Source organism: Penicillium odoratum (assembly GCF_028828045.1).
Source record: "Penicillium odoratum strain IBT 22623 chromosome Unknown utg000005l_segment0_segment0, whole genome shotgun sequence".
Taxonomy (NCBI): domain Eukaryota; kingdom Fungi; phylum Ascomycota; class Eurotiomycetes; order Eurotiales; family Aspergillaceae; genus Penicillium; species Penicillium odoratum.
Window position 1 is genome coordinate 2,471,989 of NW_026643147.1, and position 25,207 is coordinate 2,497,195.

The 25,207-nt window shown below is 46.2% G+C and overlaps 4 protein-coding genes across 4 annotated transcripts; all 4 read right to left on the reverse strand.

The window, feature by feature from the left end:
* Positions 1-7,597: 7,597 nt before the first annotated feature.
* On the reverse strand, positions 7,598-8,801 carry N7520_006463 (SMP-30/gluconolactonase/LRE family protein; the record flags this gene model as incomplete). Its single annotated transcript, XM_057140397.1, has 3 exons — positions 7,598-7,904; positions 7,968-8,696; positions 8,779-8,801. 3 exons carry the CDS (start codon positions 8,799-8,801, stop codon positions 7,598-7,600), a joined length of 1,059 nt encoding a protein of 352 aa, XP_056994403.1.
* A 59-nt stretch (positions 8,802-8,860) lies between these two features.
* N7520_006464 (uncharacterized protein) lies at positions 8,861-12,433 on the reverse strand (the record flags this gene model as incomplete). Its single annotated transcript, XM_057140398.1, has 12 exons — positions 8,861-8,925; positions 8,978-9,114; positions 9,166-9,219; positions 9,269-9,304; positions 9,355-9,443; positions 9,493-9,527; positions 9,580-9,627; positions 9,682-9,794; positions 9,866-9,953; positions 10,009-11,634; positions 11,931-12,074; positions 12,382-12,433. The coding sequence occupies 12 exons, from the start codon at positions 12,431-12,433 to the stop codon at positions 8,861-8,863; spliced, it is 2,487 nt and encodes an 828-aa protein (XP_056994404.1).
* A 5,694-nt stretch (positions 12,434-18,127) lies between these two features.
* Positions 18,128-19,959, reverse strand: N7520_006465 (uncharacterized protein; the record flags this gene model as incomplete). Its single annotated transcript, XM_057140399.1, has 2 exons — positions 18,128-19,794; positions 19,866-19,959. The coding sequence occupies 2 exons, from the start codon at positions 19,957-19,959 to the stop codon at positions 18,128-18,130; spliced, it is 1,761 nt and encodes a 586-aa protein (XP_056994405.1).
* A 1,241-nt stretch (positions 19,960-21,200) lies between these two features.
* Positions 21,201-21,455, reverse strand: N7520_006466 (uncharacterized protein; the record flags this gene model as incomplete). Its single annotated transcript, XM_057140400.1, has 1 exon — positions 21,201-21,455. The coding sequence occupies one exon, from the start codon at positions 21,453-21,455 to the stop codon at positions 21,201-21,203; it is 255 nt and encodes an 84-aa protein (XP_056994406.1).
* Positions 21,456-25,207: the final 3,752 nt, after the last annotated feature.

Below are 25,207 nucleotides of genomic sequence, written 5' to 3' on the forward strand. Positions count from 1 at the left end.
TTTGCGAGACCTCTATTTGTAAGATATTATTTTGATTGAATTGAATAGGGTTGACGCGATAATTCACATCCATCTACTTCGAGCCACTCACATGCTCTTTTTGGCCGGGCTGCAAGTCGCAGCACTGATATGGACCCGGTCGGTAATTCCGATCTCCGCCTCCGCTGACTGATCGCCCGTCACGCTAGCTAGATATGTTAACCGAGCCGCACCCGGAATCGGCCTTGATCTCATGGTCTATTATGGATAGCGCGATAACAAAGAAAATTGAATTCGTGGAAGCAACCGTTGAGAGAGAACTAGACCCAGAGGAAGTAACATGGATGGTGTCATGCGAGGTGTCGCGTTTCAGTAGACAACACAATCAATTAATTTGGGTGGCCCCAAAACAGCCGATTTAGGTTTAAGGTTTGGGCCAAGCTACGATTGCCACTTGTTCTTATTATTTAGCTCTGCACATTTCATCTGCCGTTGGTCTCGGCAAATATTGTGAAGAATCTTACATGACAGGTGCTTTAAGCAGACTACCCGAGCTTGTTTAACGAAACACAATAGATTTAGCCATTACCATAGACTATGGGTCGCGATTTTCAGCTCCCGTCAAGCTGCCTTAGATCAATTTGGTCCTCAAGCCGGGTTGAAAGAACTAGCATTCCCCTGAAGAGCTTCGGCTCTAATGACTTCTTATTGCTATCGAAATAAGGCTGATTCTAGCATCGTTTATTTCTCCCTCTTTGGGACAGTATTGACATCCACCACCCCCATTTGGCAAGTACTCCCGTTCCAAATGGCATTTAACGGTTCACGCGATGGTGCCATCGTTAAAAATTATGATGTGATATCATCGGTGCAGCAAGCCTTTTATAATTGCACTATCCACAGACCTGAAGAACAGATCAGCTTGGGGGTGGCAAAGGTTTTTTTTCTTTAGTAGCAACGGAATTCACAATGATAACCACGATTAATAGAAACTTTGATGCTGTTGGGGGGCACAATGGACAGAAAATAATCAAATACTTTACACCATTTGCTGCGAAGAGCAAAATAAGCATATCAGGCAATCAAGTAATTTCCCGAAGAATGTTTGTCTCCTATCCAGGGGCCATGAATTGGCAGACTCTAGCGGAGCTACAATGAAACCATATTTATTGGAGTATGGGGTCAGCTGACCCCCTCCGTTTGCCAGCGCGTGCATGTCTTAGCTAGATCTCTCTCTCTCCTCTATCCCTCTCGGATACAGATCTTGTCCCTTTCCTCTGTTTCCACGCTACCATGTAGCCCTTTCTTCCCCTTAACGGCAAACCAACTGCCAACGATATTCAATTCAAATGTTAATGAACTGGAATCCTTAAGTCTGGAACATCGAAATACTTATGACAAGTACCCTGGAAGTCGCTTCCGTAAAAAAAGTTGATCATGCTATCTGACTATATCGGGGCAACCTCATCAGTTCGGTCGGGCACCCTGGCTATTTGTTTCTCGCCTCCAGATGAATCAAACTCTCAGAGTCTCCAGGTAGCCATGAGAGAGAATTTCACTAATTCGACAAGCTCCGGACTTCCCGAGACTCGCTGAGATCTTGTGATTTGCCGGATCATCAGCTTTTAAATGTTCAAAGTCGGCCTTGGGATGTCAATATCTTCAGGGGTCATTGATAATTATCTGGGCTGCTGGAGCTAGCTTGAATTTGTTCCGTTAATATTGATTGTTTGAGCTCTCTAATGCATAGGTGCTGTGGGAATATCGGGTTTTTATGTAAAGCCCGCAGACATATATCTCTAGAGTCACACAGCCCGCGCAAATTCTCTAGGCTAATGCAGCACTATAGTTCCTGGAGCACAGTAGAACTTATTTCAGACACATTTGACTCATGAGAATCCCGGGGCCTCAGACCGGGAGATTTCCAGCTAATATTAGACCGATACAAGATTGAATACGCCAGTCTCGATATATTTAGGCTATTTTGATTTACCCATTTCACTGTACGCAAGGTCGGGATAATCCAACGCTAAAACTAAGTAGATATAGCACAAGTCCTAATTATAAATATCAAACCGACTAGTTAGATATACGGAAACACCATGATTATCACTTACAGCACCACGCACAACCGTGGTCTTTCCGCTGTCCCCCTGGATTACACGATATGAATTTGATAAAAGGTTCGCGAGATTTATGCTATATCAAATATGAGTTAGTGTCATGTCCTTATGTCTCACATGCTGTTTATTTATCTTTGACATCAGCATCATGTGTTCAAGATAATAGAAAAGAAAATAAAGGAATTTTACATAATCAAGGGGTGATAGCTCAGTTGGGAGAGCGCACGACTGAAGTATACTGCAGTCTGACAATAGTCAATCGTGAGGTCGCCGGTTCAATCCCGGCTCGCCCCATTAAGCTTTTGCTTTTTAAGTATCAGAAATCTTTTTGTCTTTGCGATCATAAACTTCAACCAAAGCAGTTTAATATGAACAATACGCGGTCTATGTATGGGCGACTGGAAATCCTGATACTTGAGACTCTTGTACTCAAGAGGGCTAGAACATTTTTAGGTTATTGTAGCAAATTAGAGCCCACTTCACACAAGTAAGGGGTGATAGCTCAGTTGGGAGAGCGCACGACTGAAGTTCACTGCAGTCTGACATTAGTCAATCGTGAGGTCGCCGGTTCAATCCCGGCTCGCCCCATTTTATTTTTGTTTTTCTTGACTTCCTTTTTTTTCCGTTCTTTGAGAGGGTACAGAAATAGAACAAGGGAATCGAGTGCACTTAGGAATGTAGATGAATGTAAAAGGTAGGAAGTGGGGACAACCCCCATACAGCGAAGGGAGGGAGATCTTCCACCAACCCCTTCCTTCTATCTACTCAAACTCGTCTTTTTCTTCTCTGTATGCCTTTCTCCAACATATCCTAATTGCTTCGCGATGCTTGTGCTCATCATAATGAACTCCCTCAAAAGTGTCAACAAGGTGATTAATTTGTTTCACATTTCCATCAGCTCATGCATGAAGCTGCAGTCTCCACTCTGGTAGAAGATCTAGACTTTTCGGCCCGATAACCAGACGACTCGCGGGATCAGTCGATAGGACATCACTAGCGTATATCTGGAGTGGCCGACTCACAATGAAAGACAATATCGACACGTTCGCCTAACTTGAGGGGTAATCTTTTTCGATCGACTGATAATCTCACCCCATTTCGAAGAATCTCCTGATACCCTAGGATCAATGTCTCTTAATTAATTGTCCTGGCACTGTTGGAGGCTGCGGCCTGCTACTGGAAATAGTTTTGCCGTATGCTGATCTCGCTCGAGTTGCGAAATTGATGATAAGAAGCTCTGATCTCTTCGGTCCATCGACAAAAGGTTGGGTTACCCGAGAATAAGAGCTCGTGAATGATTCTCAGGAGAATTCCGGCTTTTGATTCTGGCTTTCGTGCTGGAATCTTTGCCACAGAGGAGAGGCAATGTTGAGGCGTCTCCCCGCCCATGTTTAACATGGATCAGTAGGCGAAATTTAGGAGAATCTTTCCCGGCAGAGCAAAGTTTGGAAGGCACAGCAAAGCCACTTCTCTATTAATTTAAAGATAAGCCAAGGACTGATCCCCAAATCCTTGCTTGGGGTCCCCCTGCTAATCGGCGCGGTGAAATGTGGCAAGCTCAACAAAGATCAAATTTGTATTCTCGGTTGCGTCCCGTATCTGATGATATCGTGAAGGGTGTTTCCTTCGATTGTACTCACATAGAACCGGTGCTTAACCGATTTATAGCCAGAACTCTTGAGCTGTCCATAAAATGTGAAGGTAGACACTAGTATTTTCTAGACTCTTGGAATCATCACCTATTGCTATCAGATCGTTCATGTGAGAAAATCTATCTGGAAAGTTTGGAAAACCAGCTGGGTTCAATGCAGCCAAAAATTTGTCTTTCGCTTTCTGCCCGATCTATGACTAATATATCTTTCCATAACGAGCACTGTGATCATTCATAATGACTTTCATGATATGATCAAGAACAGACAGATAGTCGACCGTTTCAAGCACAGGTGGCTTGGGTGAATCCTTATCATGTGCCTCGAAAGACGGTTGATGTTCATGGATCTGGAAGCTAATTATTGGACAACACTTGGAAATATCGTTCTGCGTGACCAGTGATTCAATGTACTTGTTTAATCTTCTTGGTCGACCCTTGGATAGAACAGGAAGCCCCTCTCTCTCTTTTCGAAGCGTCGTCACTCAGGGCTGGATTTTCCAGCTCCGGAAGAACTCCATGACCATCTGAAATTTGATGCTCATGTTTTACAAGTGGAGCTTCAGGCAAGTCGTCGACACTGAGTATAGTGACATAGATATTCCTTATCTTCCGCAAGAAAAGAGCTGACGAAGTCTGGGACTGGGGAATGTTCCTTCTTCAACTCAAGCTGTGGCCCAATGATCTCTTCTCCCGATCCCTAATCAAAGATCTGTCATGACTGTTTAATTAAGATTGCGTCATCTGTATCGTCAAGTAGGCTCAGACCCAACAAGGCCTAAAGGTGTTAAGGGATCCTTGGTTGTGATCTTTGCAAAAAGGTAAGATCATTCAATTGATATCGAAATCAGGCTGATGGTCGAGTGTTGTATCCACCATTCTCTTTCACTCGCCAGGCACATATTGCTCTAGACATCTTCTTCTGATTCGGCGCTCCTTTGTTTCGCGAACTTTGGCTGCACCCGGTGAATGAAAATACCAGTACAGCATTGTTGTTCCGAGCTTGACCATTCTGAGCTCATCAATGTAATTTCTCCAGAAATTTCTCGCGCAGTTGTACCTAGAATTAATGCCGTTGACAAGCCATGATACAATTTGTATTGGTAGTCGGGCGACTTCTTCCGTTTCGTAAAGATTGTGAATGGGCAAAGAGTTCGAATTGACATTGAAGTCAAAGACCCTGATAAAATAATGAAAATGAGAATGGAAGTTGCATTTTGGAATATCAGTGCGATATGCGTCAATCACTCTCGTCGCTTCTATAATCGGTACTTCGGACCCTATCGCTTTCTCCTCTCAAGACTGCATCTTGGGAAAGCTCGTTAGGGTAATCAGCCGTGGCAGATGAACAGGGCGGAGAGGGATAGCGAGTTCGGCTGATGCTCACTGGGAGACCATATTTAACTCACCTTGAGGATAGTTTAAAAGGTTATGGTCAGCTTGAACATGTATGAGAACTTTCCGGGATGAAACCTGGGATTAGCATATTTTGGCTTCATATAGCTAAGCCTTGGGTGATAATTTATGTTCCAGGGGTGATAGCTCAGTTGGGAGAGCGCACGACTGAAGTTTACTACAGTCTGACATAAGTCAATCGTGAGGTCGCCGGTTCAATCCCGGCTCGCCCCACTCATGATTTTTTCTCCAACCTGAATCATCAACCCAATTTGAGCATTAACCATGTTCCCCGATTCTTATTTAGTCATTCGTGTTTTTTTAGTGTCGATATCCTGTTGTTCCCGCCCTTGCTTTACTTATCCATGTTTATCAAGCCACTATGTATAATAAGGGGTTGGTCGAAAGACGTCGGTTCACTCTTTGTTGAATCTATAAAGTATGTAAGGAGCCTTGAGTGGAATGCCATGTTGCAGCTGTATTGCATAGTATGATACCACCTTTACGAACTCGAATACTCACCCGATATTGTTAGAGCTTTCTTCATTACTTTTATACCCGCAGGATACCTATACTAGAAGATGCAGACTGGTAATTGGATTATGAAAATCAAGGCTGTTATTATCGAATTGGCTGGTTTTCAGTTATGAGAACTCCGCGAGCAGGGTCAAGATTCGAAATCGAGACTATCAGCACCTACGGGAAAGCTTCAAATGCGACTATACGCAGAATTTCACGTATTGAAAAAATACTTCTTTAGAGGGGGAAAAGGCTGAGGCACCAGTCACGGTAGATTATAATATCCTATTGATGCAGCAATTATAGGCCATACCTATATCAAGGTTGTGTGGCTATTTTGATGTATAGATATAATTTGGGCAAAAATCTGTGTTGTCTTCATATTCGCTGGAGTATATAAGAACCACATAGCAGTAAAATTTGGTCCAACCAGTAGCTCTAGCCATGAGATGCTCATAAACTCCATCTTGTACTAAGTTTGGTGAGAACTTTCAGCAGTGATCCACCAAGAATACAACAAGCATTCTTGGATATATGCAGCACTTGAGACACCGAGAAGAAAAAAGTACTATTTATTACACATAGTCAGATTCTACTTGCGATGTCCATCATTGATAACGGGTGTGTACTAGTTACCACCGCGGTTACAATTCAGCATTATCTTTACAACTTGATGTCAACCTGAAAGCTCGGCCTTCTGTTCCTCCGTTTTGTGACCCAACAACCACTATTCTTCGACAAGTTTTGGAACATTGACAAGTTTTGAAACAATTAATCAAATCAGAAAATATTAGTTGAAGATCGCAAAACGAAGACACAATCAAAGTAGTAAGCTTCAAATGTTTGTGGAAAACATGCTGATTCAGGGCGGTAGTGAAGGCGGTAAGAATAGCTACGGCGAAAAACAGCATGCAGGATTTCTGTACCAACTATTCATAAAGGCAAATTAAGTGATATAACTTTATGCACCGGGGTGATAGCTCAGTTGGGAGAGCGCACGACTGAAGTTCACTGCAGTCTTGACAATAGTCAATCGTGAGGTCGCCGGTTCAATCCCGGCTCGCCCCATTCATGATTTTTGCCGTTAGTCCCGAATTCTTCTTTTTTTTGAACACAAGAACCGAACAAAAACAGTTTGAACGTGGCCTGGCTGGCTTTGATATAATATATAAACAAGTACGATAGCCCCCGTGGCTACTTATGAAAACTAGCCTGAGAACCCTGCATTATTCATTGATATATGCGCAAAACAGGATTGAGTTCCACATCTGCTGCTATGTAGCGGCAAGCGGTATGCTGTACTTCATAGGTTAGGGTCACTTAGCTGGGAGATTAAGACAATAATATGATGACACTATCACTTCCATTTCATACAACCCAGGGGTGATAGCTCAGTTGGGAGAGCGCACGACTGAAGTTCACTGCAGTCTTGACAATAGTCAATCGTGAGGTCGCCGGTTCAATCCCGGCTCGCCCCACTCATGATTTTTTGCTCAGAAAGCACTTCAGATTGTTGTTGCTATATTGAAGCTTCATCGTGATGCACTGACATAGTTGAACATAGACTAGTGGACTAGATAGGCAGCGATTTTCATACCGGATTTAGTCGCCCTGTTTGATCGTTAGACAAAAGGTTCAAGGTGATCAAAAACGGCCATAATTGACCACTACAGCAGCCGTTGTACCTAAGCAACGTTGACTCAGTTATATAATGGTCTTATTTATAGCAAAGAATGCTGACTTCGCCATTGGCCAAGGTCTAAGGTGTATATAGATCTCAATATTTTTTAACGCTGACCGACGGCTTACATCTCGAGCGAATCCAACATTTGAAATCTTGCGGATGCTTCATATCCTATAATCACTGGCCCAAACGACGTCGGATCCAATACGACCTAATCTGCCGATACCTGCAGGCGTCAAGGCATGGATATCAAATTCCGAGCAGAGCTCCCCGACGAGATGGAGCGAGAGAAATCCGCCACAATCGCGTCTCATTCAAAGCCAAAATCTTCCCGGGTTTCTCGAAGCAGAAATTGGCAACGCCACCGGGAATAAGCATCTTGCCCAGAAGCACACCACCCGGCGACCAGACATGAATCCCATCACCACAGCCACTGTACACATTGCCCTCAAGATCGCATTTGATGCCATCCGGAATACCATTATCTGCCATGGCAAAGACACGGCGATTCGTCAGAAATGGCTGTCCATGATAGTGTACAACATCAAATGCATAACTGTCAACGTATTAGCTTAACCAGAACGCAAGATCGCACGAAAGGAAAGAAAAAAATCCTCACATAGTAGCTGCGCGACTCAATTCTATGTTTCCATCTCCCTGAACAGCATCCGTATCGGTTACATAAACAACCTTCTCATCAGGCGAGAAGGAAATCCCATTCGGTCTCCCAAACCCGTCCGCCACAACACGCACAGCCTTCGTAACTGGGTCATACCGATAAACCTGCACCGGCAACTCGGGTTTCGGACGAAACCCCTGCTTGAATCCATAAATAGGATCGGTGAACCAAATTGACCCATCGCTATGGATAACCACGTCGTTGATTGAATTGAACTGCCGACCGTAGAAACTGTCGAGAATGGTTGTGCACTTGTATGGGACTTCGATTTCCATGTATATTAGACTAGAGGGTCGGTCGAGTGTTCCCTGGCTGCAGAATAGCACGCCATCTTGATAGTTAACGCCGCCATTTCCCATGGGGATGTCTGGGTGAATCTCTTCTTGGGTACATTTGGTGTCATTTAACTGGATTTTTGAGATTTGAATTCGTTGGTGGTTGTTTTTTGTGATGAGGTTGCTGGTGATGAAGAGTTGGTCTTTGGAGGGGATATACACGCCAGCTTCGTGGGCGAAAGGGTACTCGTTTTCAAGGTGGGGTTTGATTTCTGGGTTTTGTCCTGTGATCTCCTTGAAGGCAGGATGGAAATGTTGAAAGCTCATGGTGGGTTGATGTGTTAGGATGCTTGATGTGCTTGATAACGCGCAGAAGGATTGTGAAAATGTTTGGCTGCGTGAATCTAGCCAGGATCTTCAATCTCGGAGGTGCTCCGGTTATGGTGGGGTTTCTGCTAAGGTGGGACGGCTATCACAGCTCGGAGAGAATACCGAGCATGAAAGATCAGTTGAAGTATTTTGGATTATCCAATATCTATGCGATGATATGATACAATTCTACTTCTTCTTCGAGCTCGATCCACCAGGAACAGTACTTCCCTGACGTTTGTATTTCCGGGGGTCTACTTCTTCATCAGCACTGAATAAGAGCGATACCAGAGGTGAGAAACATACCTTTCCGGCTCATCAAAGCTCGATTTCTAGTACCCTTACCCCCTTCCCAGAATCCGCTGCCAGCTTTACCGACAAGGACCGCTTTACATGTCCCGCAGTTCTCTGGCCTGAAGTGTTGCTCTCGAGAACAAAATCCACTGGTTTGTGTTAGCCCTGAAACGTAAAATTGAAATTAGGAGCATGCATACCAGATCATGCGATTTGCGTGTTCATTTGGATGATCCATCTCCGCATCATGGCATCTAGGTCAATTAGTATCTCATCAGGCTAACATAACAACATCAGACATACTTATCGCATGGAAACACCTTCGCACAACAACTGAATCTACTCGACGTTAGAATCCACGGTTATAATCCGAAATTTTAGCACCTTACCGGAACCAACGGAAACTCTTCGCGTAATGTTGGCAGCGGCCACGACGGGGAAGTTCTTGGCCAGCAACGATTCCGAGGACCTCTTTCGGCTGTGAAGCATTTAGTTCAATCCCAGAACCAATAATTGGGCACTCTTACCTTTCTCTTCAAAGAAAGACCCGATCGAGAAGACACTAGGAAAGGTGAGTAAGTTCATCACATAAAATGTAGATCAGGCAAACCTACCTGCAGCCGTTCCCACGATCAAGAATTTGACTTCAGGCATCTTGAAGACTGTAGATTGTCAGATTTGAAGAGGACTTTTTTGAGCAAGACATAAGAACATACCCATTTTTTTATGACAATGACGGCACATAGCCATGGAGCTCTCTCCACGAACTGCAGATACGCCAGGTGCATGGTATGGAGTTGAGCATTCCGAGCAAGTCGGGATGAAGTTACTACCATTAAAGTCAGATACTGCTTAACGTAGTAGGAGTATATTATATACCCTACAAAGGCAAGTACTTACCTGGGAAGAAGATCCACGATGGTGCAACCATCCAAATCCAGATACCCAGCGCGATTTGCATGAGAATGCATCAGCTGCTTGCGGAAACCTAACAAAACACATCAGCTTGAGGAATCCAGCGACGATGCTTGATCTCAACTCACCGATACTCATAGAATTGGCGCACTTCCTGCATGACTCAACTTTCGGCGAATTCTTCGGGTCGGTAAGATTGGGGACGTTTTTTATATCCATTGACTCCTTGCATCTCTCACATTTGATTGTGATAGCAAGATACATAAGTTCCAATAGCTCGATTCCGTAAAGTTCGAGAAAAGGGAATGACAGAGCGACACCACGCCCAGGTGTATCAATAGCCACAGGAACAGGTGCGCCTCCATCACTTGAATCCTCTTCGTCCTCTTCAGAATCTTCTTCAAAGCTTGAGTCATCGGTTTCATCTCCTTCATTGTTGTGATCGGGTACAGACCACTCCATTGGACGTGGAATAACGTGCAGATGTGGTCGGTCCGGGTCTTCCCCCCCCTCAACAGGGTTCGAAGGTTCCTTTTCAGGAGATACATCTTGTTCATCAGATACAGTATCAATGGTTGGTTGAGGATACTCATGTTGAGAGTACTCGGCAACTTCAGGCAGAGGTGTCTTGGCAAAGTTGTGCATGTTACTCGCCAAGTAGTTGATCTGAGAGACCAGATTCAACTGGGAGTTCTTTGAGACCCATTCTGCAAATCCATTCTCTACGGACCTTGCTTCTGGTTTGTCAATACCCTGAATCTCGATTGTAGAGTTCTCAAGTGGATAGAGTTGAGGAACTAGAAGCTTTACCGTTTTCAAAGCTTGAAGTTGTCCAGGGAGGCGGTCTTTCTTGTTCGGTTGAATTGGAATCACGAAAGAATTATCCGATCGTTTTTGGAACAACGGAAGTCTCCCAAGCCGGGCTTCGAGCTGTTTCGCTTCCGTCGATCTTCGTTTCTCGGCCTGGAATTTTTGCGCGGCCGTGTATGTTATTCTTGTAACAGGTGCCTTCAATGGGGTTACAGGTTTGGCAGCATTCACGGGCACAGCCTTTGGCAACACAGGCAATTCCACCTGACGTTGAGGTCCAGGGTTTGTCTGGGCTGGCCCTTTGCTGGCTGTACCATCGCCAAGATTGGCCACAAATGTGAGCTTTGGACCTCTTTCAAGAGTAGTAAGAAGCTTCTCCAGTTGCTTATCAAGACTATTAAGCCAATTAAGGAGCACTCCTCGGCCATTTGTGCGCAATGTAAAGTCAACAATATCGTTGAAGCCTCTCGCAACGTTCGCTTGGTATGCGGCTTCCATTTCAGGATTAGTTACTTTGAGTGTAGGTCGCCCTTTATCGGGATATGACTTTGGGACATGCAGAACGCATTGCAGTTTGTCCAACTCAAAGGGGAAATCAGGATCCGAGGGAGCCAATCCGAATTCCAAGATGGATCCATTGCTGTCAGTCGTTTCCTTTGGCTGAAATCGTCGTCTCAATTGGTTTAGCTGAAACTCTCTCGGGTCTTTTTGCTCTGCCTTCGAGACTGGCCTTTGAGGCTGAGCGGCATGTGAAATTGTCGTGACTTGTCTTGACGGCCCACTAGAGATAGCCGTCTGACTGGCCCCGGTGCTGATATTGCGGTCTAGATTTTGATTGTTGTTGACAGGAGCAGGCGATTCTGACTGCTGATCAGCCGAGGTCACACTCTGGTCGTTGGTAGGACTAGCGTGAATATACGGGCAATCCGCCCCAGCCCGGCAGCCTAGATTGAGATCAGCATCGAGACAAACCACCAAAATGCGTTTGACAAAATTCCCGGCCACGCGAAAATGAAGACAAGGAAATGAAAAGAACCCCAAATAGTAACAACAACCCTGTTACTCAAACATTGAGCCATGGGCTATCAGAATGTCTCAGTTGGCCAAAGTCCAAATGTAAGGCGATAATTGCATACAGTTTGGAGGAACAGTATCCAAAACACGATATTACATAATATAGTAAAGGAACAAAATGACCAGACCCAATATGCAGAAGAAGAAAACAGTTGAGAGTACGTACCCTTCTTGGACGCAAAATAACGACATTTGCCTCGCTTTTTCGTCAATGATTGGCGAATAGTCCTCGACTCCCGCGTGGATGTAACGCCATGCGACGAAGTTGGGACTGACAACTCATCACTTGTCAAGGGTGGCTGTTCCGTCCCTGTTTAGAAGTAGCATGAGCGTGTGATCAGAGAGGTTGCGGGCCGGCCTTAAGGCAACACCCGTGAAAGCGAAGGCAACAGGGCCATGCATGGACGGTCTTGGTGGCTCAACGTGGAGGTGAGTCTGCATGGACCTGCTGTGCCACACAGGGGAAGGGCTTGCAGAAAGACAACAACACGAAAGCAGGTTGGGGCCGCGGAGTTCTCGCATGGGTTGGGGGGGGGGGGGGGGGGGGGAAGTAGTTGGAGACAAGCCACTAACGACACCATGTGTATCGGGGCCAATAGAAATAGGACGGAACTTACGATAGACCTGGGGCTCCGGCCCCGCCGTGTTGTCAGTTGATCCGTTCTCCATGCCGCTGGGTCTAGGTGCGGGAGATAATGGTGGCGAAGCTCTGGAGGTCCTAAACAGTTCGAGGCGAGGTGACGTTTGAAATGCCAACGCAGAGATCGGGTGACTTTGCTCGGGATCGACAGGACCAGATCTGCAGTGCACAACAGGTGAGCCGCGATGTGCGAGCAAGAAATGCCAGGGCGCAATAGAATTTGTAGCTTACGGATGGATTTGTGGGGCGTGCTCTAAAAAAAGCTAGGATTGATGCTGATAGAGTGAAGATATAGTATTGACTGAAGCTGTTGTTGCCAAGACTTTTTGTCGAGTTTGTTTTCAACGTGGGGTAAAATCAATTTTATCCACTATGATTCAATCTGACTCAGAATGGAATACTCATGAATACACTAGAATGACTCAAATAAAATGAAATGCATACAACTCCTATAACGAAGCTCGGTACATACAAGTTATCAAATCTTAAATATGGAAAGTCAACCTTATCAATTACTCAATTAATCAAGTTGTAAGTCTGCATAAACCTTGAAATCAGGAAATCACAGCCTGAGGCAGCAAATTATGTACACAAACAACTTTTTTCGCTTTCCAATGCTCTCCATAGTTCTAGCTACTTCGGTTTCCATTCACATTCTGCTCGGATTACCTGATCCAGAAAAATTACTTGCATCTCAAATCCCCGCTCTGGCGGTCAGGTCGCGCGATACGCGGAGAAATATGAGGGGTTCGGCTTCCAGAACTCCGCGGCACTGCTTAGTGGCAAACGCCAAAGGGTTATGTGTTTAGCCCCGCCTTACACCAAAGTACCTAGACACCGACAGGCTGGTCCCCCGTCGGTAAAAGCAAGGGGCTAACGGGGATCAGATGAGGTGAAGATTTTTCTTGAATGCCAAAAGAACCAAGTATTCAGCTCATGCAGGGACAACGTTGCCAAGGCAAATTCATGTGTCAGATGAAATGAAATTATAAATTTGAAGCAATTTCGAGTCGGTTAGAAAATCCCCGGACTCCAGGGGATAATTTGCCACAAAATATCAGATGACAGATGAGTTAATTAAAATAAATGGATCTCACTATCAGTAGTGAATCGGAATGCGATCTGGTTTTCCCGCAGATCAATTTCCAGATACAAAGTTTGGGCTGCATTGCCGCGCTTAGGGTTCTGAACGAAGCCGGCGACCAGGGGGTGTTCTCTGAACTGCTTGCAGGTAAAGTCTTTTTGCGGCACTTCAACCCAAGAGAAAAATTGAAATGGTCACACCCCCTCTGCCCCCGGTTGATCCCTGTCTGGTGGCTTTGATAGACTCCGCTAGCTGCATTGGAGTTCCCCGTAGTTGAGGTAGGCTCGGGACATTCTAACGGTCGGAAAGAATATTACCGTCGTATTGGTAGCCCAAATGAACAGGAGACATAGGAATAGCTTCAAGTTTCCATCAAGGCTAACATTGCATATTCTTAGATGATAGAGGCTTCATTATCATGTACCCCAGGGTGCACAATCTACAGGGCCTGAATGCAAGCAGTACAGGTTTACATACAGCCCCACAGTGTAATACCAAGAATCCGCTAATCCATGGTAATTCAATACAGTATTGTAAATTTCCTAAAGAAGACGTCCCTTACAAAAGCAGCCTAGCGCCATCTGGGCAATGAAACGCACCAACCGGAACATCCTTCCAGAACCTTTCCAGAACGAGCCCTCGGTGCAACTCTGAAAAACCATGGGATTGTTCATACAACGCTCACAAGGACATCCGGATTCGGACCCGGCAATCGAAACCGGTAATTGCAAATCAACTGTAGGATCAAGACGTTTCTTTCTACAATATGGAGTTTCCTGTGCATGAGTGTGGCTTGCATGATTCCGCGTAAAGGATGATTTGTCGGAGGACAGAGCTCCATTATCCGGTTCACGTGAGGCTCGACCCACGCGGATGAGCACCAATCATGCCGCACATAATTGTCGTTTTTTCCTCTGGGTGGAGGTGCTCCGGACACCTTGTTCGACCTGTTTATTTCCATGATCTTTGCCATGCTAATTGATACAGGGGCTTCGGGCTTGGGCCGCAGATCCCGGCGCCCAACCTATCGGCATCCCGAAATCAAGGTAGCGACGGGGATAGGGTTTCAACTAAAGTTAGTCGCCTTCCTTTTTGACGTCCTGGCCGCTTGCTTTGTTATTCATGGGGCTCGGAGAAACCCAGGAGGAAATAAGGGATGTCACCGGCGAAATTGGGGATGAGAATGACACGCATAGACTCGCGTAGTTGAAGGCGTCTCACCGAGAGTTGTATAAACCGGTTTACTCTGGGGAATTTTCTTCATCTGGTCTACTCAGAATGCAGTCCCCACATTAAAACGCCCCTTTGTTCGAGGTGGTGATTGATTTTGTTGAACACGATGAACAACAACTATACACGTAAATCATATTGATTACAAGAATTTGAAAATTTGCATACCATCGATATGGACTTGTATGTTTCACCCGATATAGCGATTAGCGCGAATATGCCATGCATAAAAATTTGAATACCTCGGTAGCCTTGATTTGATATCGGACTGGATACCATAAAAATCATATGTGCATCATCGGCATGCCGAATCCTATGTATGACGCGCATCAATTTAAACTAGCCAACAAGAGACACGAGCATTGAATGCAATTCTGAAAGTAGAGCCCACTTTTCTATGATGCCTGTGGGTTAGCCTGAGCCTCATCGTTATACTCATTTGGCTGAACAAACACCAATTCCCAAAGGAGCAATGCCGTGCAGATGTAACAGATGCTAGACAATACATATAGCCTCCAAACATAATAATACAAGTGGGACGTCCCAGAAATAAAAAAATGCGGACATTGTGCGAATCACGCCTGGTACCAAGGTTTGGGATGACCCACTATGAATCCACTTCTTGGCTGGGCGAGCTGAGATTGAGGCACAAAACCGTTCACTATGCATTGTGTGGGGGTATTGGGGAAATTTGCAGCTTGAATAGGTTAAGACGTGTATCAAGGCCTCAAGGTGGCTGGAATCTTCCCGCGCCATTACCTAGAGGGTTAGAAGTGACCGGTAGCTGCGGGAATACCGCAGCCGTGTTGATCAGATTGCGCAAGCTGATGCAGAAGTCAAACAAGAAGACATAACACTCAAGCTCTTCAGAATTTTATTATATGATGTTTCGCATTTCTATTTTTTTCGGTCTCGTTCAGGGAGGAGACCATGTTTCCTGTCAGTTGTGCCCTGGATCCAAATTCCGAATCTAAGCATTTGAAGATAAAATTTTCATCAAGACCCACGAATGTCGGGCATGGCCGGAGATGTGTCCAGTCACAGCTCGCGCGGTCCGGGGAAAGAGGATCCCGCAAGAATCGAGTCGGGCGATTTAGGAGATAAAAGTGTGGGGAGTTTGGATGGTTCCACTTGGGAGCTCGATGCGACACGGTATGCTCGAAGAGGTAAGCACCGTATGGCTACGTCATTAAGTAGTTTGGCACCGGGGAGGACGCAATAAAGTATAGTTTCGTAGCACTATAGATTTCCGGACGTTCAACCGCGGATCAAATGAAGTCAACAGAAGATATGTGTCTAAGAAAAGAAAAGTGAAAAGTGAAAACTCCCCCAGAGTCACGAGGATGCCCGTGATATCCACTTGAGGCCACATGACTGAGGGAAAAAATATGACATCAACTCCGTTCATGCGGGAAACGCAGTACAGAGTACTGTACATGTATCGAAAACTATAGTGTCCGCTATTCCTGCCTTTTTGAGCTCGCTAGCGCTTCTGAATTAGGGGTTGCCTTGCGCAAATCTATGAGTATCCGATGAACCTGACCAGCTCCCCGCATCATAATGAAAACATGCAGTGTCATGATGAGGCTACACCGGGACCTCTTTGCGCAAAAGTATTTCATGTTTTACATTCGCCGAGTCTAGACCTTTACTCCTCATCACGGCATCTCCGAACATCTCAGAATCCAAGACTCAAATTGTCCAGGCTTATCAAGAAATTCCAAGGACTGAGTGCTTATCACAAGTCATTTACCAACGATCTCCTCACTGCCTTCCTTCCCTGAGAGCTCTGGCCATTTCATGGACCAGCATGTGAAGCGATCAGTGCGGTGACAATTCTCTGACAATTAAGAAAAGACTCCGGGCTAGATCTATCGAATAGACTACTAGTTGACTTTTTTCCTGGCTTATTCCCAAGTTCCCCGAAACTTCGTACTTTTGCAAGTCATTCAATTCGGCGCTGTGAATCCTTTTTTCCGTCCACCTGACACCCCCCTTTTCTTTGCTTTTTCTAACTTTACGCGGCTTGAAGATCTTCGATTTCTGTCCTTTATGTCGGGTCTCCCCGATCTCGCTCGATATAGGTAATAAATTATGGCGAAATTTAAACAGTTGAGCGATCTTTCATTCTTAAGTTATCCAAATTGAAGCCATCCTCCGCACAGAGTAGAGAGCGTCCTATTAATACATAGTCTTGTCTGGTTAAGCAACACTAGATTTTGGATACTATAGCATATACTATCCAGGTACTCCTTACTTATAATATCCATTGATGTCATATGGAATATGAAGCCATTCAACTCCTTTTACAAATTTAGTTCCGAATCCTTCCAAGCTATGTAGCAAAAGGAGCCCTATGATGAGTTGATCCTTCATCGCGTGTAACCGTGAATTCATAATAACTAGGGTGGTAATCAGTTCCCACCCTCCTTTACTGTCTTTGACGTGTCAACGCCACCAAGCCTCGAAATGCCCGGACCCCCGCATGATTGTTATCTGGCGTCGATATCGCAAGGATTATGCCTTCGGGGAACTTTCTATTATCATATTTCTGCAGAGCTGCAAGCCTTGTGTTCGAGCAATAGATGTTTGCTAGGACATGGACATGGACCTCGTCCAGACCGCCAATTCAATTGTGGTTGATGCGATGCATGGCGCCAGCCCTGTTCCAAGATTTGAGTTGTTTTTTCCCTGGTCTTTACAGCCTACTAGTAATTACTTTTATTTTTATAGATACGAGATGCATGTGGAAGTTTATTAGATAATTTCACTGGTTTCGTTCATTCCAGGTTTTTAGTTTGCTCAGTTCATGAGTAGCGTACAGAGAAGTGGTCCAGGCGTGCAGCACTGGACCCAGTGAACAGAAGCATGGTATCTGGTATCGAGTAAAAAAGAGAACCGTTCTCCAGGTGAAGAAAGCTAGCATGTTTGCCGCAGCCATAAGAAAATAAGAAAGAAATGCAGTGAGAGATAACGCTAAGAATAAACCCGATTTTTTTTGTTTTCAAACTTGGACATGAGGAAACGATGGGGGAATCTCTTGGTAGATGAAGGATAAGACAGTATTCATTAACCACCCGAAGGCCCGTGAGTAAGGACGAGAGATTGAGCTGTACATGAATATTAAAGTCGTGATGGGTAATCGTTCCTAGGAGGTGATCCAGAAAGATCCAGACAGGGCGCGTCCAGTGAATGCTTGTATTGTAAAACACACCACAACCCCGGAAGCGATGAGACCCAGATCGGGTAAAACAAATCCATAGATGCGCCTATATGCAATGCATGATCATGATTGTACGTGTCGGTGAGGAGAAAAATAGTAAGAGTGGCTCGCGAACGAGACGGGTATCGAGAGGTATCAAGAATCGGTGGCGTGTCGGTGGGAGCGAGAATTCACAGAAAGTATCTTTTACCAGCCTTTGACATGGTATTCCCATGGACCGTAGTCAGTGGCATAGTTGGTCCATGAGCCGTTCTTCGAGAACTCCTTATCCCGAGTCTGGCTAGCGTCGCCCGGAGCGGATGGACCTGCGCCTGGGGTCCGGTGAGGTCCCTTAGGCCCGGGGTACTCTTGAAGGTTTTTGACATCATGGGAGGTGTGTCGTCGCTTAAGGAAGGCATTGGCAGTTGCACACTTCTGCTGGCGCTCCCACAAGAGATGTTTGCGAAGGGACTCAGTCAACTCGGTCGCAAGCATATTTCGACGAGTAGTGCGAGGCGAATGGGCGACCGATTGCGGGTGCGGGGGCTTCATAATGATGGGCTTCGATCGGGGAACGTCGGGACCACGCATGGTCAAGCTTTCGTCATCCTTTGCGGGGGGCGAAGCGGGGATAGACGGGCCATTGGGTGATGTCAAGCGAGACCGTTGCAGGGCAGGACTGGATCGGAATGCATTCGTTTGCCTCATGTTAGTCGGCTGGTGCATCATCATGGTAAGAAGCGATCGCCGAGAGACCAGGTTAGGTCGAGAATCCACTCGTTGGAAAAGTTCCGGTCGCTCGTCCACGCTAGATCTGCCGCTCTCTGTGACCGAGTCCTCCCAATCCGAATCTTCATCGTCCTCGATTGCGCTTTCTGAAATTTCGTCGTCAGTCTCGATGGCATCCTCGTCGAGTTGGATCGGGCTCTTCGGTCGGAAAGCGACTTCATCGCTAAATGATGCAACCTTCTTCGAAGGACTAGGGTTGCTGGTCGCAGGTCGTAGTAATCCACCGGTCGCGTTCTCCTGGGTTGGCTTCGCCACCATTCGTTCCTCAAAGGAGCTCTCATCATCGTCACCGGACGATCCCCCCAATGTAAACATGCCTCCCTTCTTCTTGAGTGCTGATGGTTTAAGCTGAGTGGTAGCACGGGATGGACTGGGGTCGGCGGCTAGCTTAGCTTGCGACCGATAGGAAGAAGAGACAATTGACGGCGAGAAGCCCCGAATAATGCTGGATGACTTGATCAATTCTGGGTGGCTCGGAAGGACGCCCGAAGATGAGACGCTAGTATCGGAAGCTGTATTTTGAGCCCCATCGCTTTCATTGCCTTCGGGTGCAGTAGTCGAACAAGACTCGGTAGACTCATGAGCTTGGGGAAACGGATGGGTGAACACGGGGACCTGTCTAGCAGTAGAGACAGTAGAGACGGAAGGAGGAGTAGGAGTAGGAGTCGACGGGCGAGGGGTGATATCGACAACAGGGGCAGCGGGCTCGACAGTGGTGATAGGTTCGAGGTTCTTCTTCTCCTTGATGTTGAGAACCATGCGCTCCAGATCCAGTGAGGTGATGTGCTTTTCCTTGCCTCGACCTAAGCTGGCGAGCGAGTCTTCACGGACTACGGCCGGGCGGTAGTCGGAGAACTTGGGGCGTTTGATGTGAGCCTCGATACGTTCGGCCTGGTCAGACGCAGCCGACTCAACACTAGCAGAGAGCTCCGGGAGATCACCGGCCTCGGAACGGAATCTGGACAGGGCGGATGTACGCTTCGAGTTTTCGGCCTCAACGCAAAAGGTCTCACGGGTCCACAGGCGCCAACTTAAGTTCTCGAGCCGACGGCCCTGGTCCATGTAGTCGGCACATTTCGAAAATACTAGAAGGTACCTGTTAGCCAAACAAAAGACAAAACCCCCATTGAACACGAGAACCAATCCCAAGACTCACCCATCCACATGCCATGAAGGCTCTGAGCGTTTGCAGTGTCCACCTTGTGAATATTATCCGCGTCCACCGTCAAGACGGGGGTGGTGAGAGGCATTGTAACGGCACCCAAGATACGATGGGAGCGATGTTACTGGAATTTGTGATAGAAATTGGTGTTCCGGGGTTGCCGTCTTCCCCGAGAGTGGTCGTACGGCGGTTGGAAACTGGTGGTGAGGGTTCTCGAGTGTTGTGCGGGTAAGGGAATCGGCCTTGAAATTCGAGTCTGGGCCCAGCAAAGCGTTGCAGGCAGTCAATGAATCGAAAAATCGGCACCGCAGGTGTAATCGAATACTTCAGAAGAGAATCAAGCTGGTTGCGAGACAGGCGGAGAGGATGTGATTTTAAAGCTCGGGTTGGGTGGCCGAGTGGTCGTCAAATTCCGGTCAGTGCGCCACCGACGTTCGGATGCGGAGAATCCTGGGCGGGTAAGGAAGTTGGCGTTGGACGCGTTAAAAGAGAGATTGACGCGGTTGGGAGGAGAAGTTGGAGGATTGAGATATTGGGTGAAGAGAGGAAGGGAGGAGAAAAGGGCTGTCGGAACGATAATAAGAATGACGGGGGGCGGCAGTGGAGTGGAGTGGAAGAGGGGGAATTAATTATGGTAAAAAATTCAAAAATTCAAAAAAAGAAAACGAAAATTGTTTAAAATCGAAAAATAAAATAATTAAAAAATAATTAATAAAATGGATTTTTTTTTACGGAAATAAATGGATAGGGACAAATATTTCATTTGGTAATATTACCATTAATACCACGGGGGGAAATCTAAACCCTTGACCCGGAGTCGGTGAAGGTGAAGAAAAATTCAGTTGCATCACGGGGCCCCCGAAATACCGGTACTGCCCTGGTACTTGAACTGCGCGCGGCGTTGTCGGTTGAACCCCGGTACTTCTTCCGTACTCTCAACAAACCCAAATATTCCCAATTTCCTGTCCCGGGTAACTGACACCATACGGAGTACAACAAATACAATACCGGTCTGTTTCCGGACCTTTCCTCTCCACTCTACATTGATGGAAACCCAAGTAATGCGAATTCTACAGAAGTAGAGAAATCAGTATATGGTCAGCTTGACTATGAAAGAAGAAAACAAGATTAAAAATAAAACTCTGTCAGAGCCTGTGACCTGTTGGGCAGTAGAATCCCAGGATGATGCTGATTTTTGTCATAAACCACAGGTCAAAGGAAGATACATAAGATACATGGTACTTGAGTACTACTGGTCTGGGCCACCTTTTACGCCACTGGTCGTTTGAACAAGCCCTTCGCCACTGGCAATTTACTGATATACATGACCTACTGACTGATGAATTGTCGCACCACCAACCATTGGTCGCCTAAGGGCATCAAGGTCCGGCTGACTCGCCAACTGATAGGTGTCGCGGTTAAGCTATTCTCGTCACGGACGCTCCCCTTCGCTGGGTGCACCGCATACCGGGGCGCCAGCGAGCCCAGATCTTCTGTTTGGTTTCGGTCTTGGATGTTCCCTACAGTTCTCCAGCCACGTTGATGGTCAACCGACCAAAATGCTGGGGTCTGACTTTGCAGCATTTGGGGGATGAAATCTTCAGCCCCAGATTATATGGTCTCGTTTTAGATTTCTTAAGTATTTTTTCTTTATAGTTCTATTGGGACTTTGGGGTTGCATGAATTTCCGGAGAAGCATACCGGGCCAAAATACCATCTACACCTTACCCGCAGTAAGTATCCGGTAGAAAGGGATGGGGTAGACTGATTCCCAGGCCCTGGAGGCTACATACCGGGGAACCAGTGCGATTTTTCCGTAGATCACATTTCCATTTTGCCCTTGGGTTTCATATCGAAACAAAAACATCAACAAGCGCCTATCCTATTCAATTTGATGGTCTACGCCAGGGATCTATCATTAAATCTCTTGGCTTCCACGCGGGTTCGGTATTAGCGTTTACACTTCCGTTTCCATTTACGTTTACATTTACGTTATTTCTTTTTTTGCGAACGGAGATCAGGTGGGATAGACTTTGTCAGCGCCAAAGGGGAAAAGAAGAGAGAGGGGAGGTTTAGTTTACCGCCCCTTTGAGTTCTTATCTTCCGAGATGCCACATCCTTGGTCGATGAACCCCCAACAGAACACGGCAGTCCTAGTGTCACAGTCCAGAGTCACGAGTCTGCCAGCTGGCATCGAAGGCGAAGTAGTCGAGGGGGGAAGGGATCGGCATACGGTCAAGATCAGGCTACGGAGGCGGACCTGCATAGAGAGAGGAAGCACCTTCATCTTTGGGCAAGCCGACTGTCCACGGGGTCCAGATAATCATCTAGCGCCATTGCCTTCAGTGGTCCAGTGGTCCGGACTGGCGGATATTCGAACATCCCTCTGTCCCCACTGATAGAAAATCCCATTCAACCCGGCAGATTGGGAAATGCAGACATGCAGACCGATCGACTTAGGACACGTCCGGGCTCAGTTGCACAAGATGCACGTTTCATCCATCATGTGATATTCCATTCATACGAGAAGCAGCGGAATCGTTGCCTTGTTGGAAATGTGCAGCATCATCTGCGAGCCTCGTGTATTTTTCCCATCTTCTTTGTTTCTGTTCCGTAGTATTTTCTTTCCATGGATTCGATCTGGGGTGGACCAGGGTGGAGTAAAGTCAATGAAATTGCGGGGATGCATCAAACAGTCGGTCAGCTTAGGAGGCAAAGTAAAAAGCGATCCACTTGACCCCGGAACACTCTCTCAGTCGGTTGATATCGGCAGTCACCCTTGTTCTTTTGTTTTTGGTGACTTGATATACAAGAAAACAAAACAAAAGCAACGATATTAATGAAATTATCTAGGTATTCAACATTTCAAAGTTCATCTGATTCACCGAAACAGTTCACTCGTAACAGGACTATTCCCTGCAGGTGTACGACCACGCCAATATCACCTACAGCCTGCAAATCATTCTTCCCAGGCCCGCTTGTGCAGCCTAAACTTTTGGGTTTGGCTCGCTGCTGACCCGCTCTTGACTACACTCATATCACCTTTCGAGGTCATCTTGAAGGATTTCCTTATAGCCATTGATGACCTCAGAATATGTTCGCTTCAGTATTCGGTCTCAGTTTCACCACCCTTCATTTTCTTTCTGTCGGGTCGTACCAAGGGTGGCAATCTGAAAAATGGAATTACTCGAGACACATCGAGATGGCCCGACGGGATCCACCAATGATCTAAATATCTCAGTAAAGATGAGATGGCACGCCTAGATATTACATCAAAATCTATGTGCATTACTTCGTATACCCCATAGTCATGGCAAATAAAGACTCCTGTTTTCCCGTTAGGGAACATTAATTTAACCGAGGCTCAAAATGCCGAGGCGACGTGTTCTATCTTCATTTTCTTTTTTCCACAGGTCATACGTACAAAATTTATTCCGTACGTACTAAGTTAATCTGGGGAAGAGCCGCCACAAATTCCCGGTGTTTTGCCAGCGATGCATGGCAGCCGAGGCGTGGATCAGATGTGCCGCTTAACAGAACAGCTGACCGGGCCAAGTTCGGGAAGCTTGGTCGGGAATCGCCGTACTGCCCATAAAGTACGGAGTATGCGGTACTGACAATACTTGCAGTAAAGCGCGGAATAGGCAAGTCACTAATCACTAGTGGCAAAGGTCACGAGAGCATCACATCACATGATGTTCAGGAACGCCCTCGGCAGGGGGCTTGTGATGGTGACGTACATTCATACCGGAGCTTAATCTCGGCTTTAAACAGGGGTTTCATTCGGCGTCGCTAGTTCGTTTCTGGGGCTTGTGTGAGGCAGGGCGGCTGTGATGACAGATGTCGGTCGGACCCAATGTGGATCAGGGGTTTCCATGTCAGGTGCAGCCCTGGAGGGATTTTGGCGTCCGGGAGATATGCCTAGATCATTACATACCGAAGAACTATCTTTTACAAGGGCTGTTAGCCTGGGCATTTTTAATAGCATGACTAACCTCATGCAAGTCATGCATGGAATTTCTTTCACTTTCTCATGTTCTACGTCGATTATCGGGTTTCATTTTTGGGTAATATGGCTGGAAAGGGCAAAGAAAAGCAAAGAATATTTGTTTCATGCCTTGGCTTCACCAGCATACGTCTGTCATTGACATCTGCAACTAAACAACTTGATCGACAATGTCAGTACAGACCGAAAAACGGGAAAGGAAAAAGAAAAGAAAGGAAAAAGCGAAGATCGTCGTGTTACGATAACCACTAACTACTGGTCGTTCCTATTTGGGGGATCGACCTATGAACCGAAAACCAAGCCGTGATGTACTTACTGTACACAGAAAGGAACGACGGGTCCCGAAGCTATCTCTTTGTATCACGCAAAGGCGACGAATCACAATCCAACTCATAACCGCTCTATCACCGGTCCGCCTCCCCCGCCCTATGCTGTGATCCACCGAATTGTCGAAAGACAGAAAAGGGAGGATGGTATAGGGATAACACAGGTCCAACAGTGGTATGTATTTTCTGTAGCTTCTGAATACTTTAAAATGTTATAGAAATGTCCGAGTCGTTGATTCGTTCAAGCAAGGGATGTTGGTGGCGGGGAACGCGGGAGTGGAACCCAGTATTTTCTGAACGGGGTCAGGTGAGAGGTTTCTGATCGGGAACAAAGTCAATCTGGATGATTTTCATTCCCAATAATGAAAACATCCTAAAGCGATCTGAAGATCTGTTTCGTCATGAGCTTCGGATCGAGACATTCAAATATTTTGAGGCTGTTGGTCAAAAATGGTACTGGCTGTCGACTCTACTGCTTTAGGCTCATTTTCCTGTAATGATCGACTCAAGGATCATATATGCGTGTGACTTTCTTTCCAAGGGAATGGAAGTCTAGAACGGTGGAATCTATTCAAACAGTAATGTTCAAGCTTGAATGATGACTGATTCCCATGGGACTCCTGTATAGTCCAGCCGGATGTCGGACCTGCATATCCGCGGTCAATGTAACATCTCACTTTCGCCAGGAGTCTGTAAATCTTTGGATTGGAATTGGGAAGACTGGTTACCGGGTTTGACTTTGTAGATTGTCTAGGTAAAATTGACCCCCTTTCGCTGGTGATAGATCACACGTCACACTGTAAAATACCCATATGAGCCTTGGAAGTATATGATAAGCCCTGGATTCGATTGTCATGGATAAACTACTGATCTTTGGATGTATACCCAGATAAAGGGAGCTCTATCTAAACTCAATAATCGAATTGAACGTTCACATAACCAAGAACCGAACTATTGATTGAAGCTGGCCACAGAATACCGGGAAAAGACCAGGTGAGTCTCCC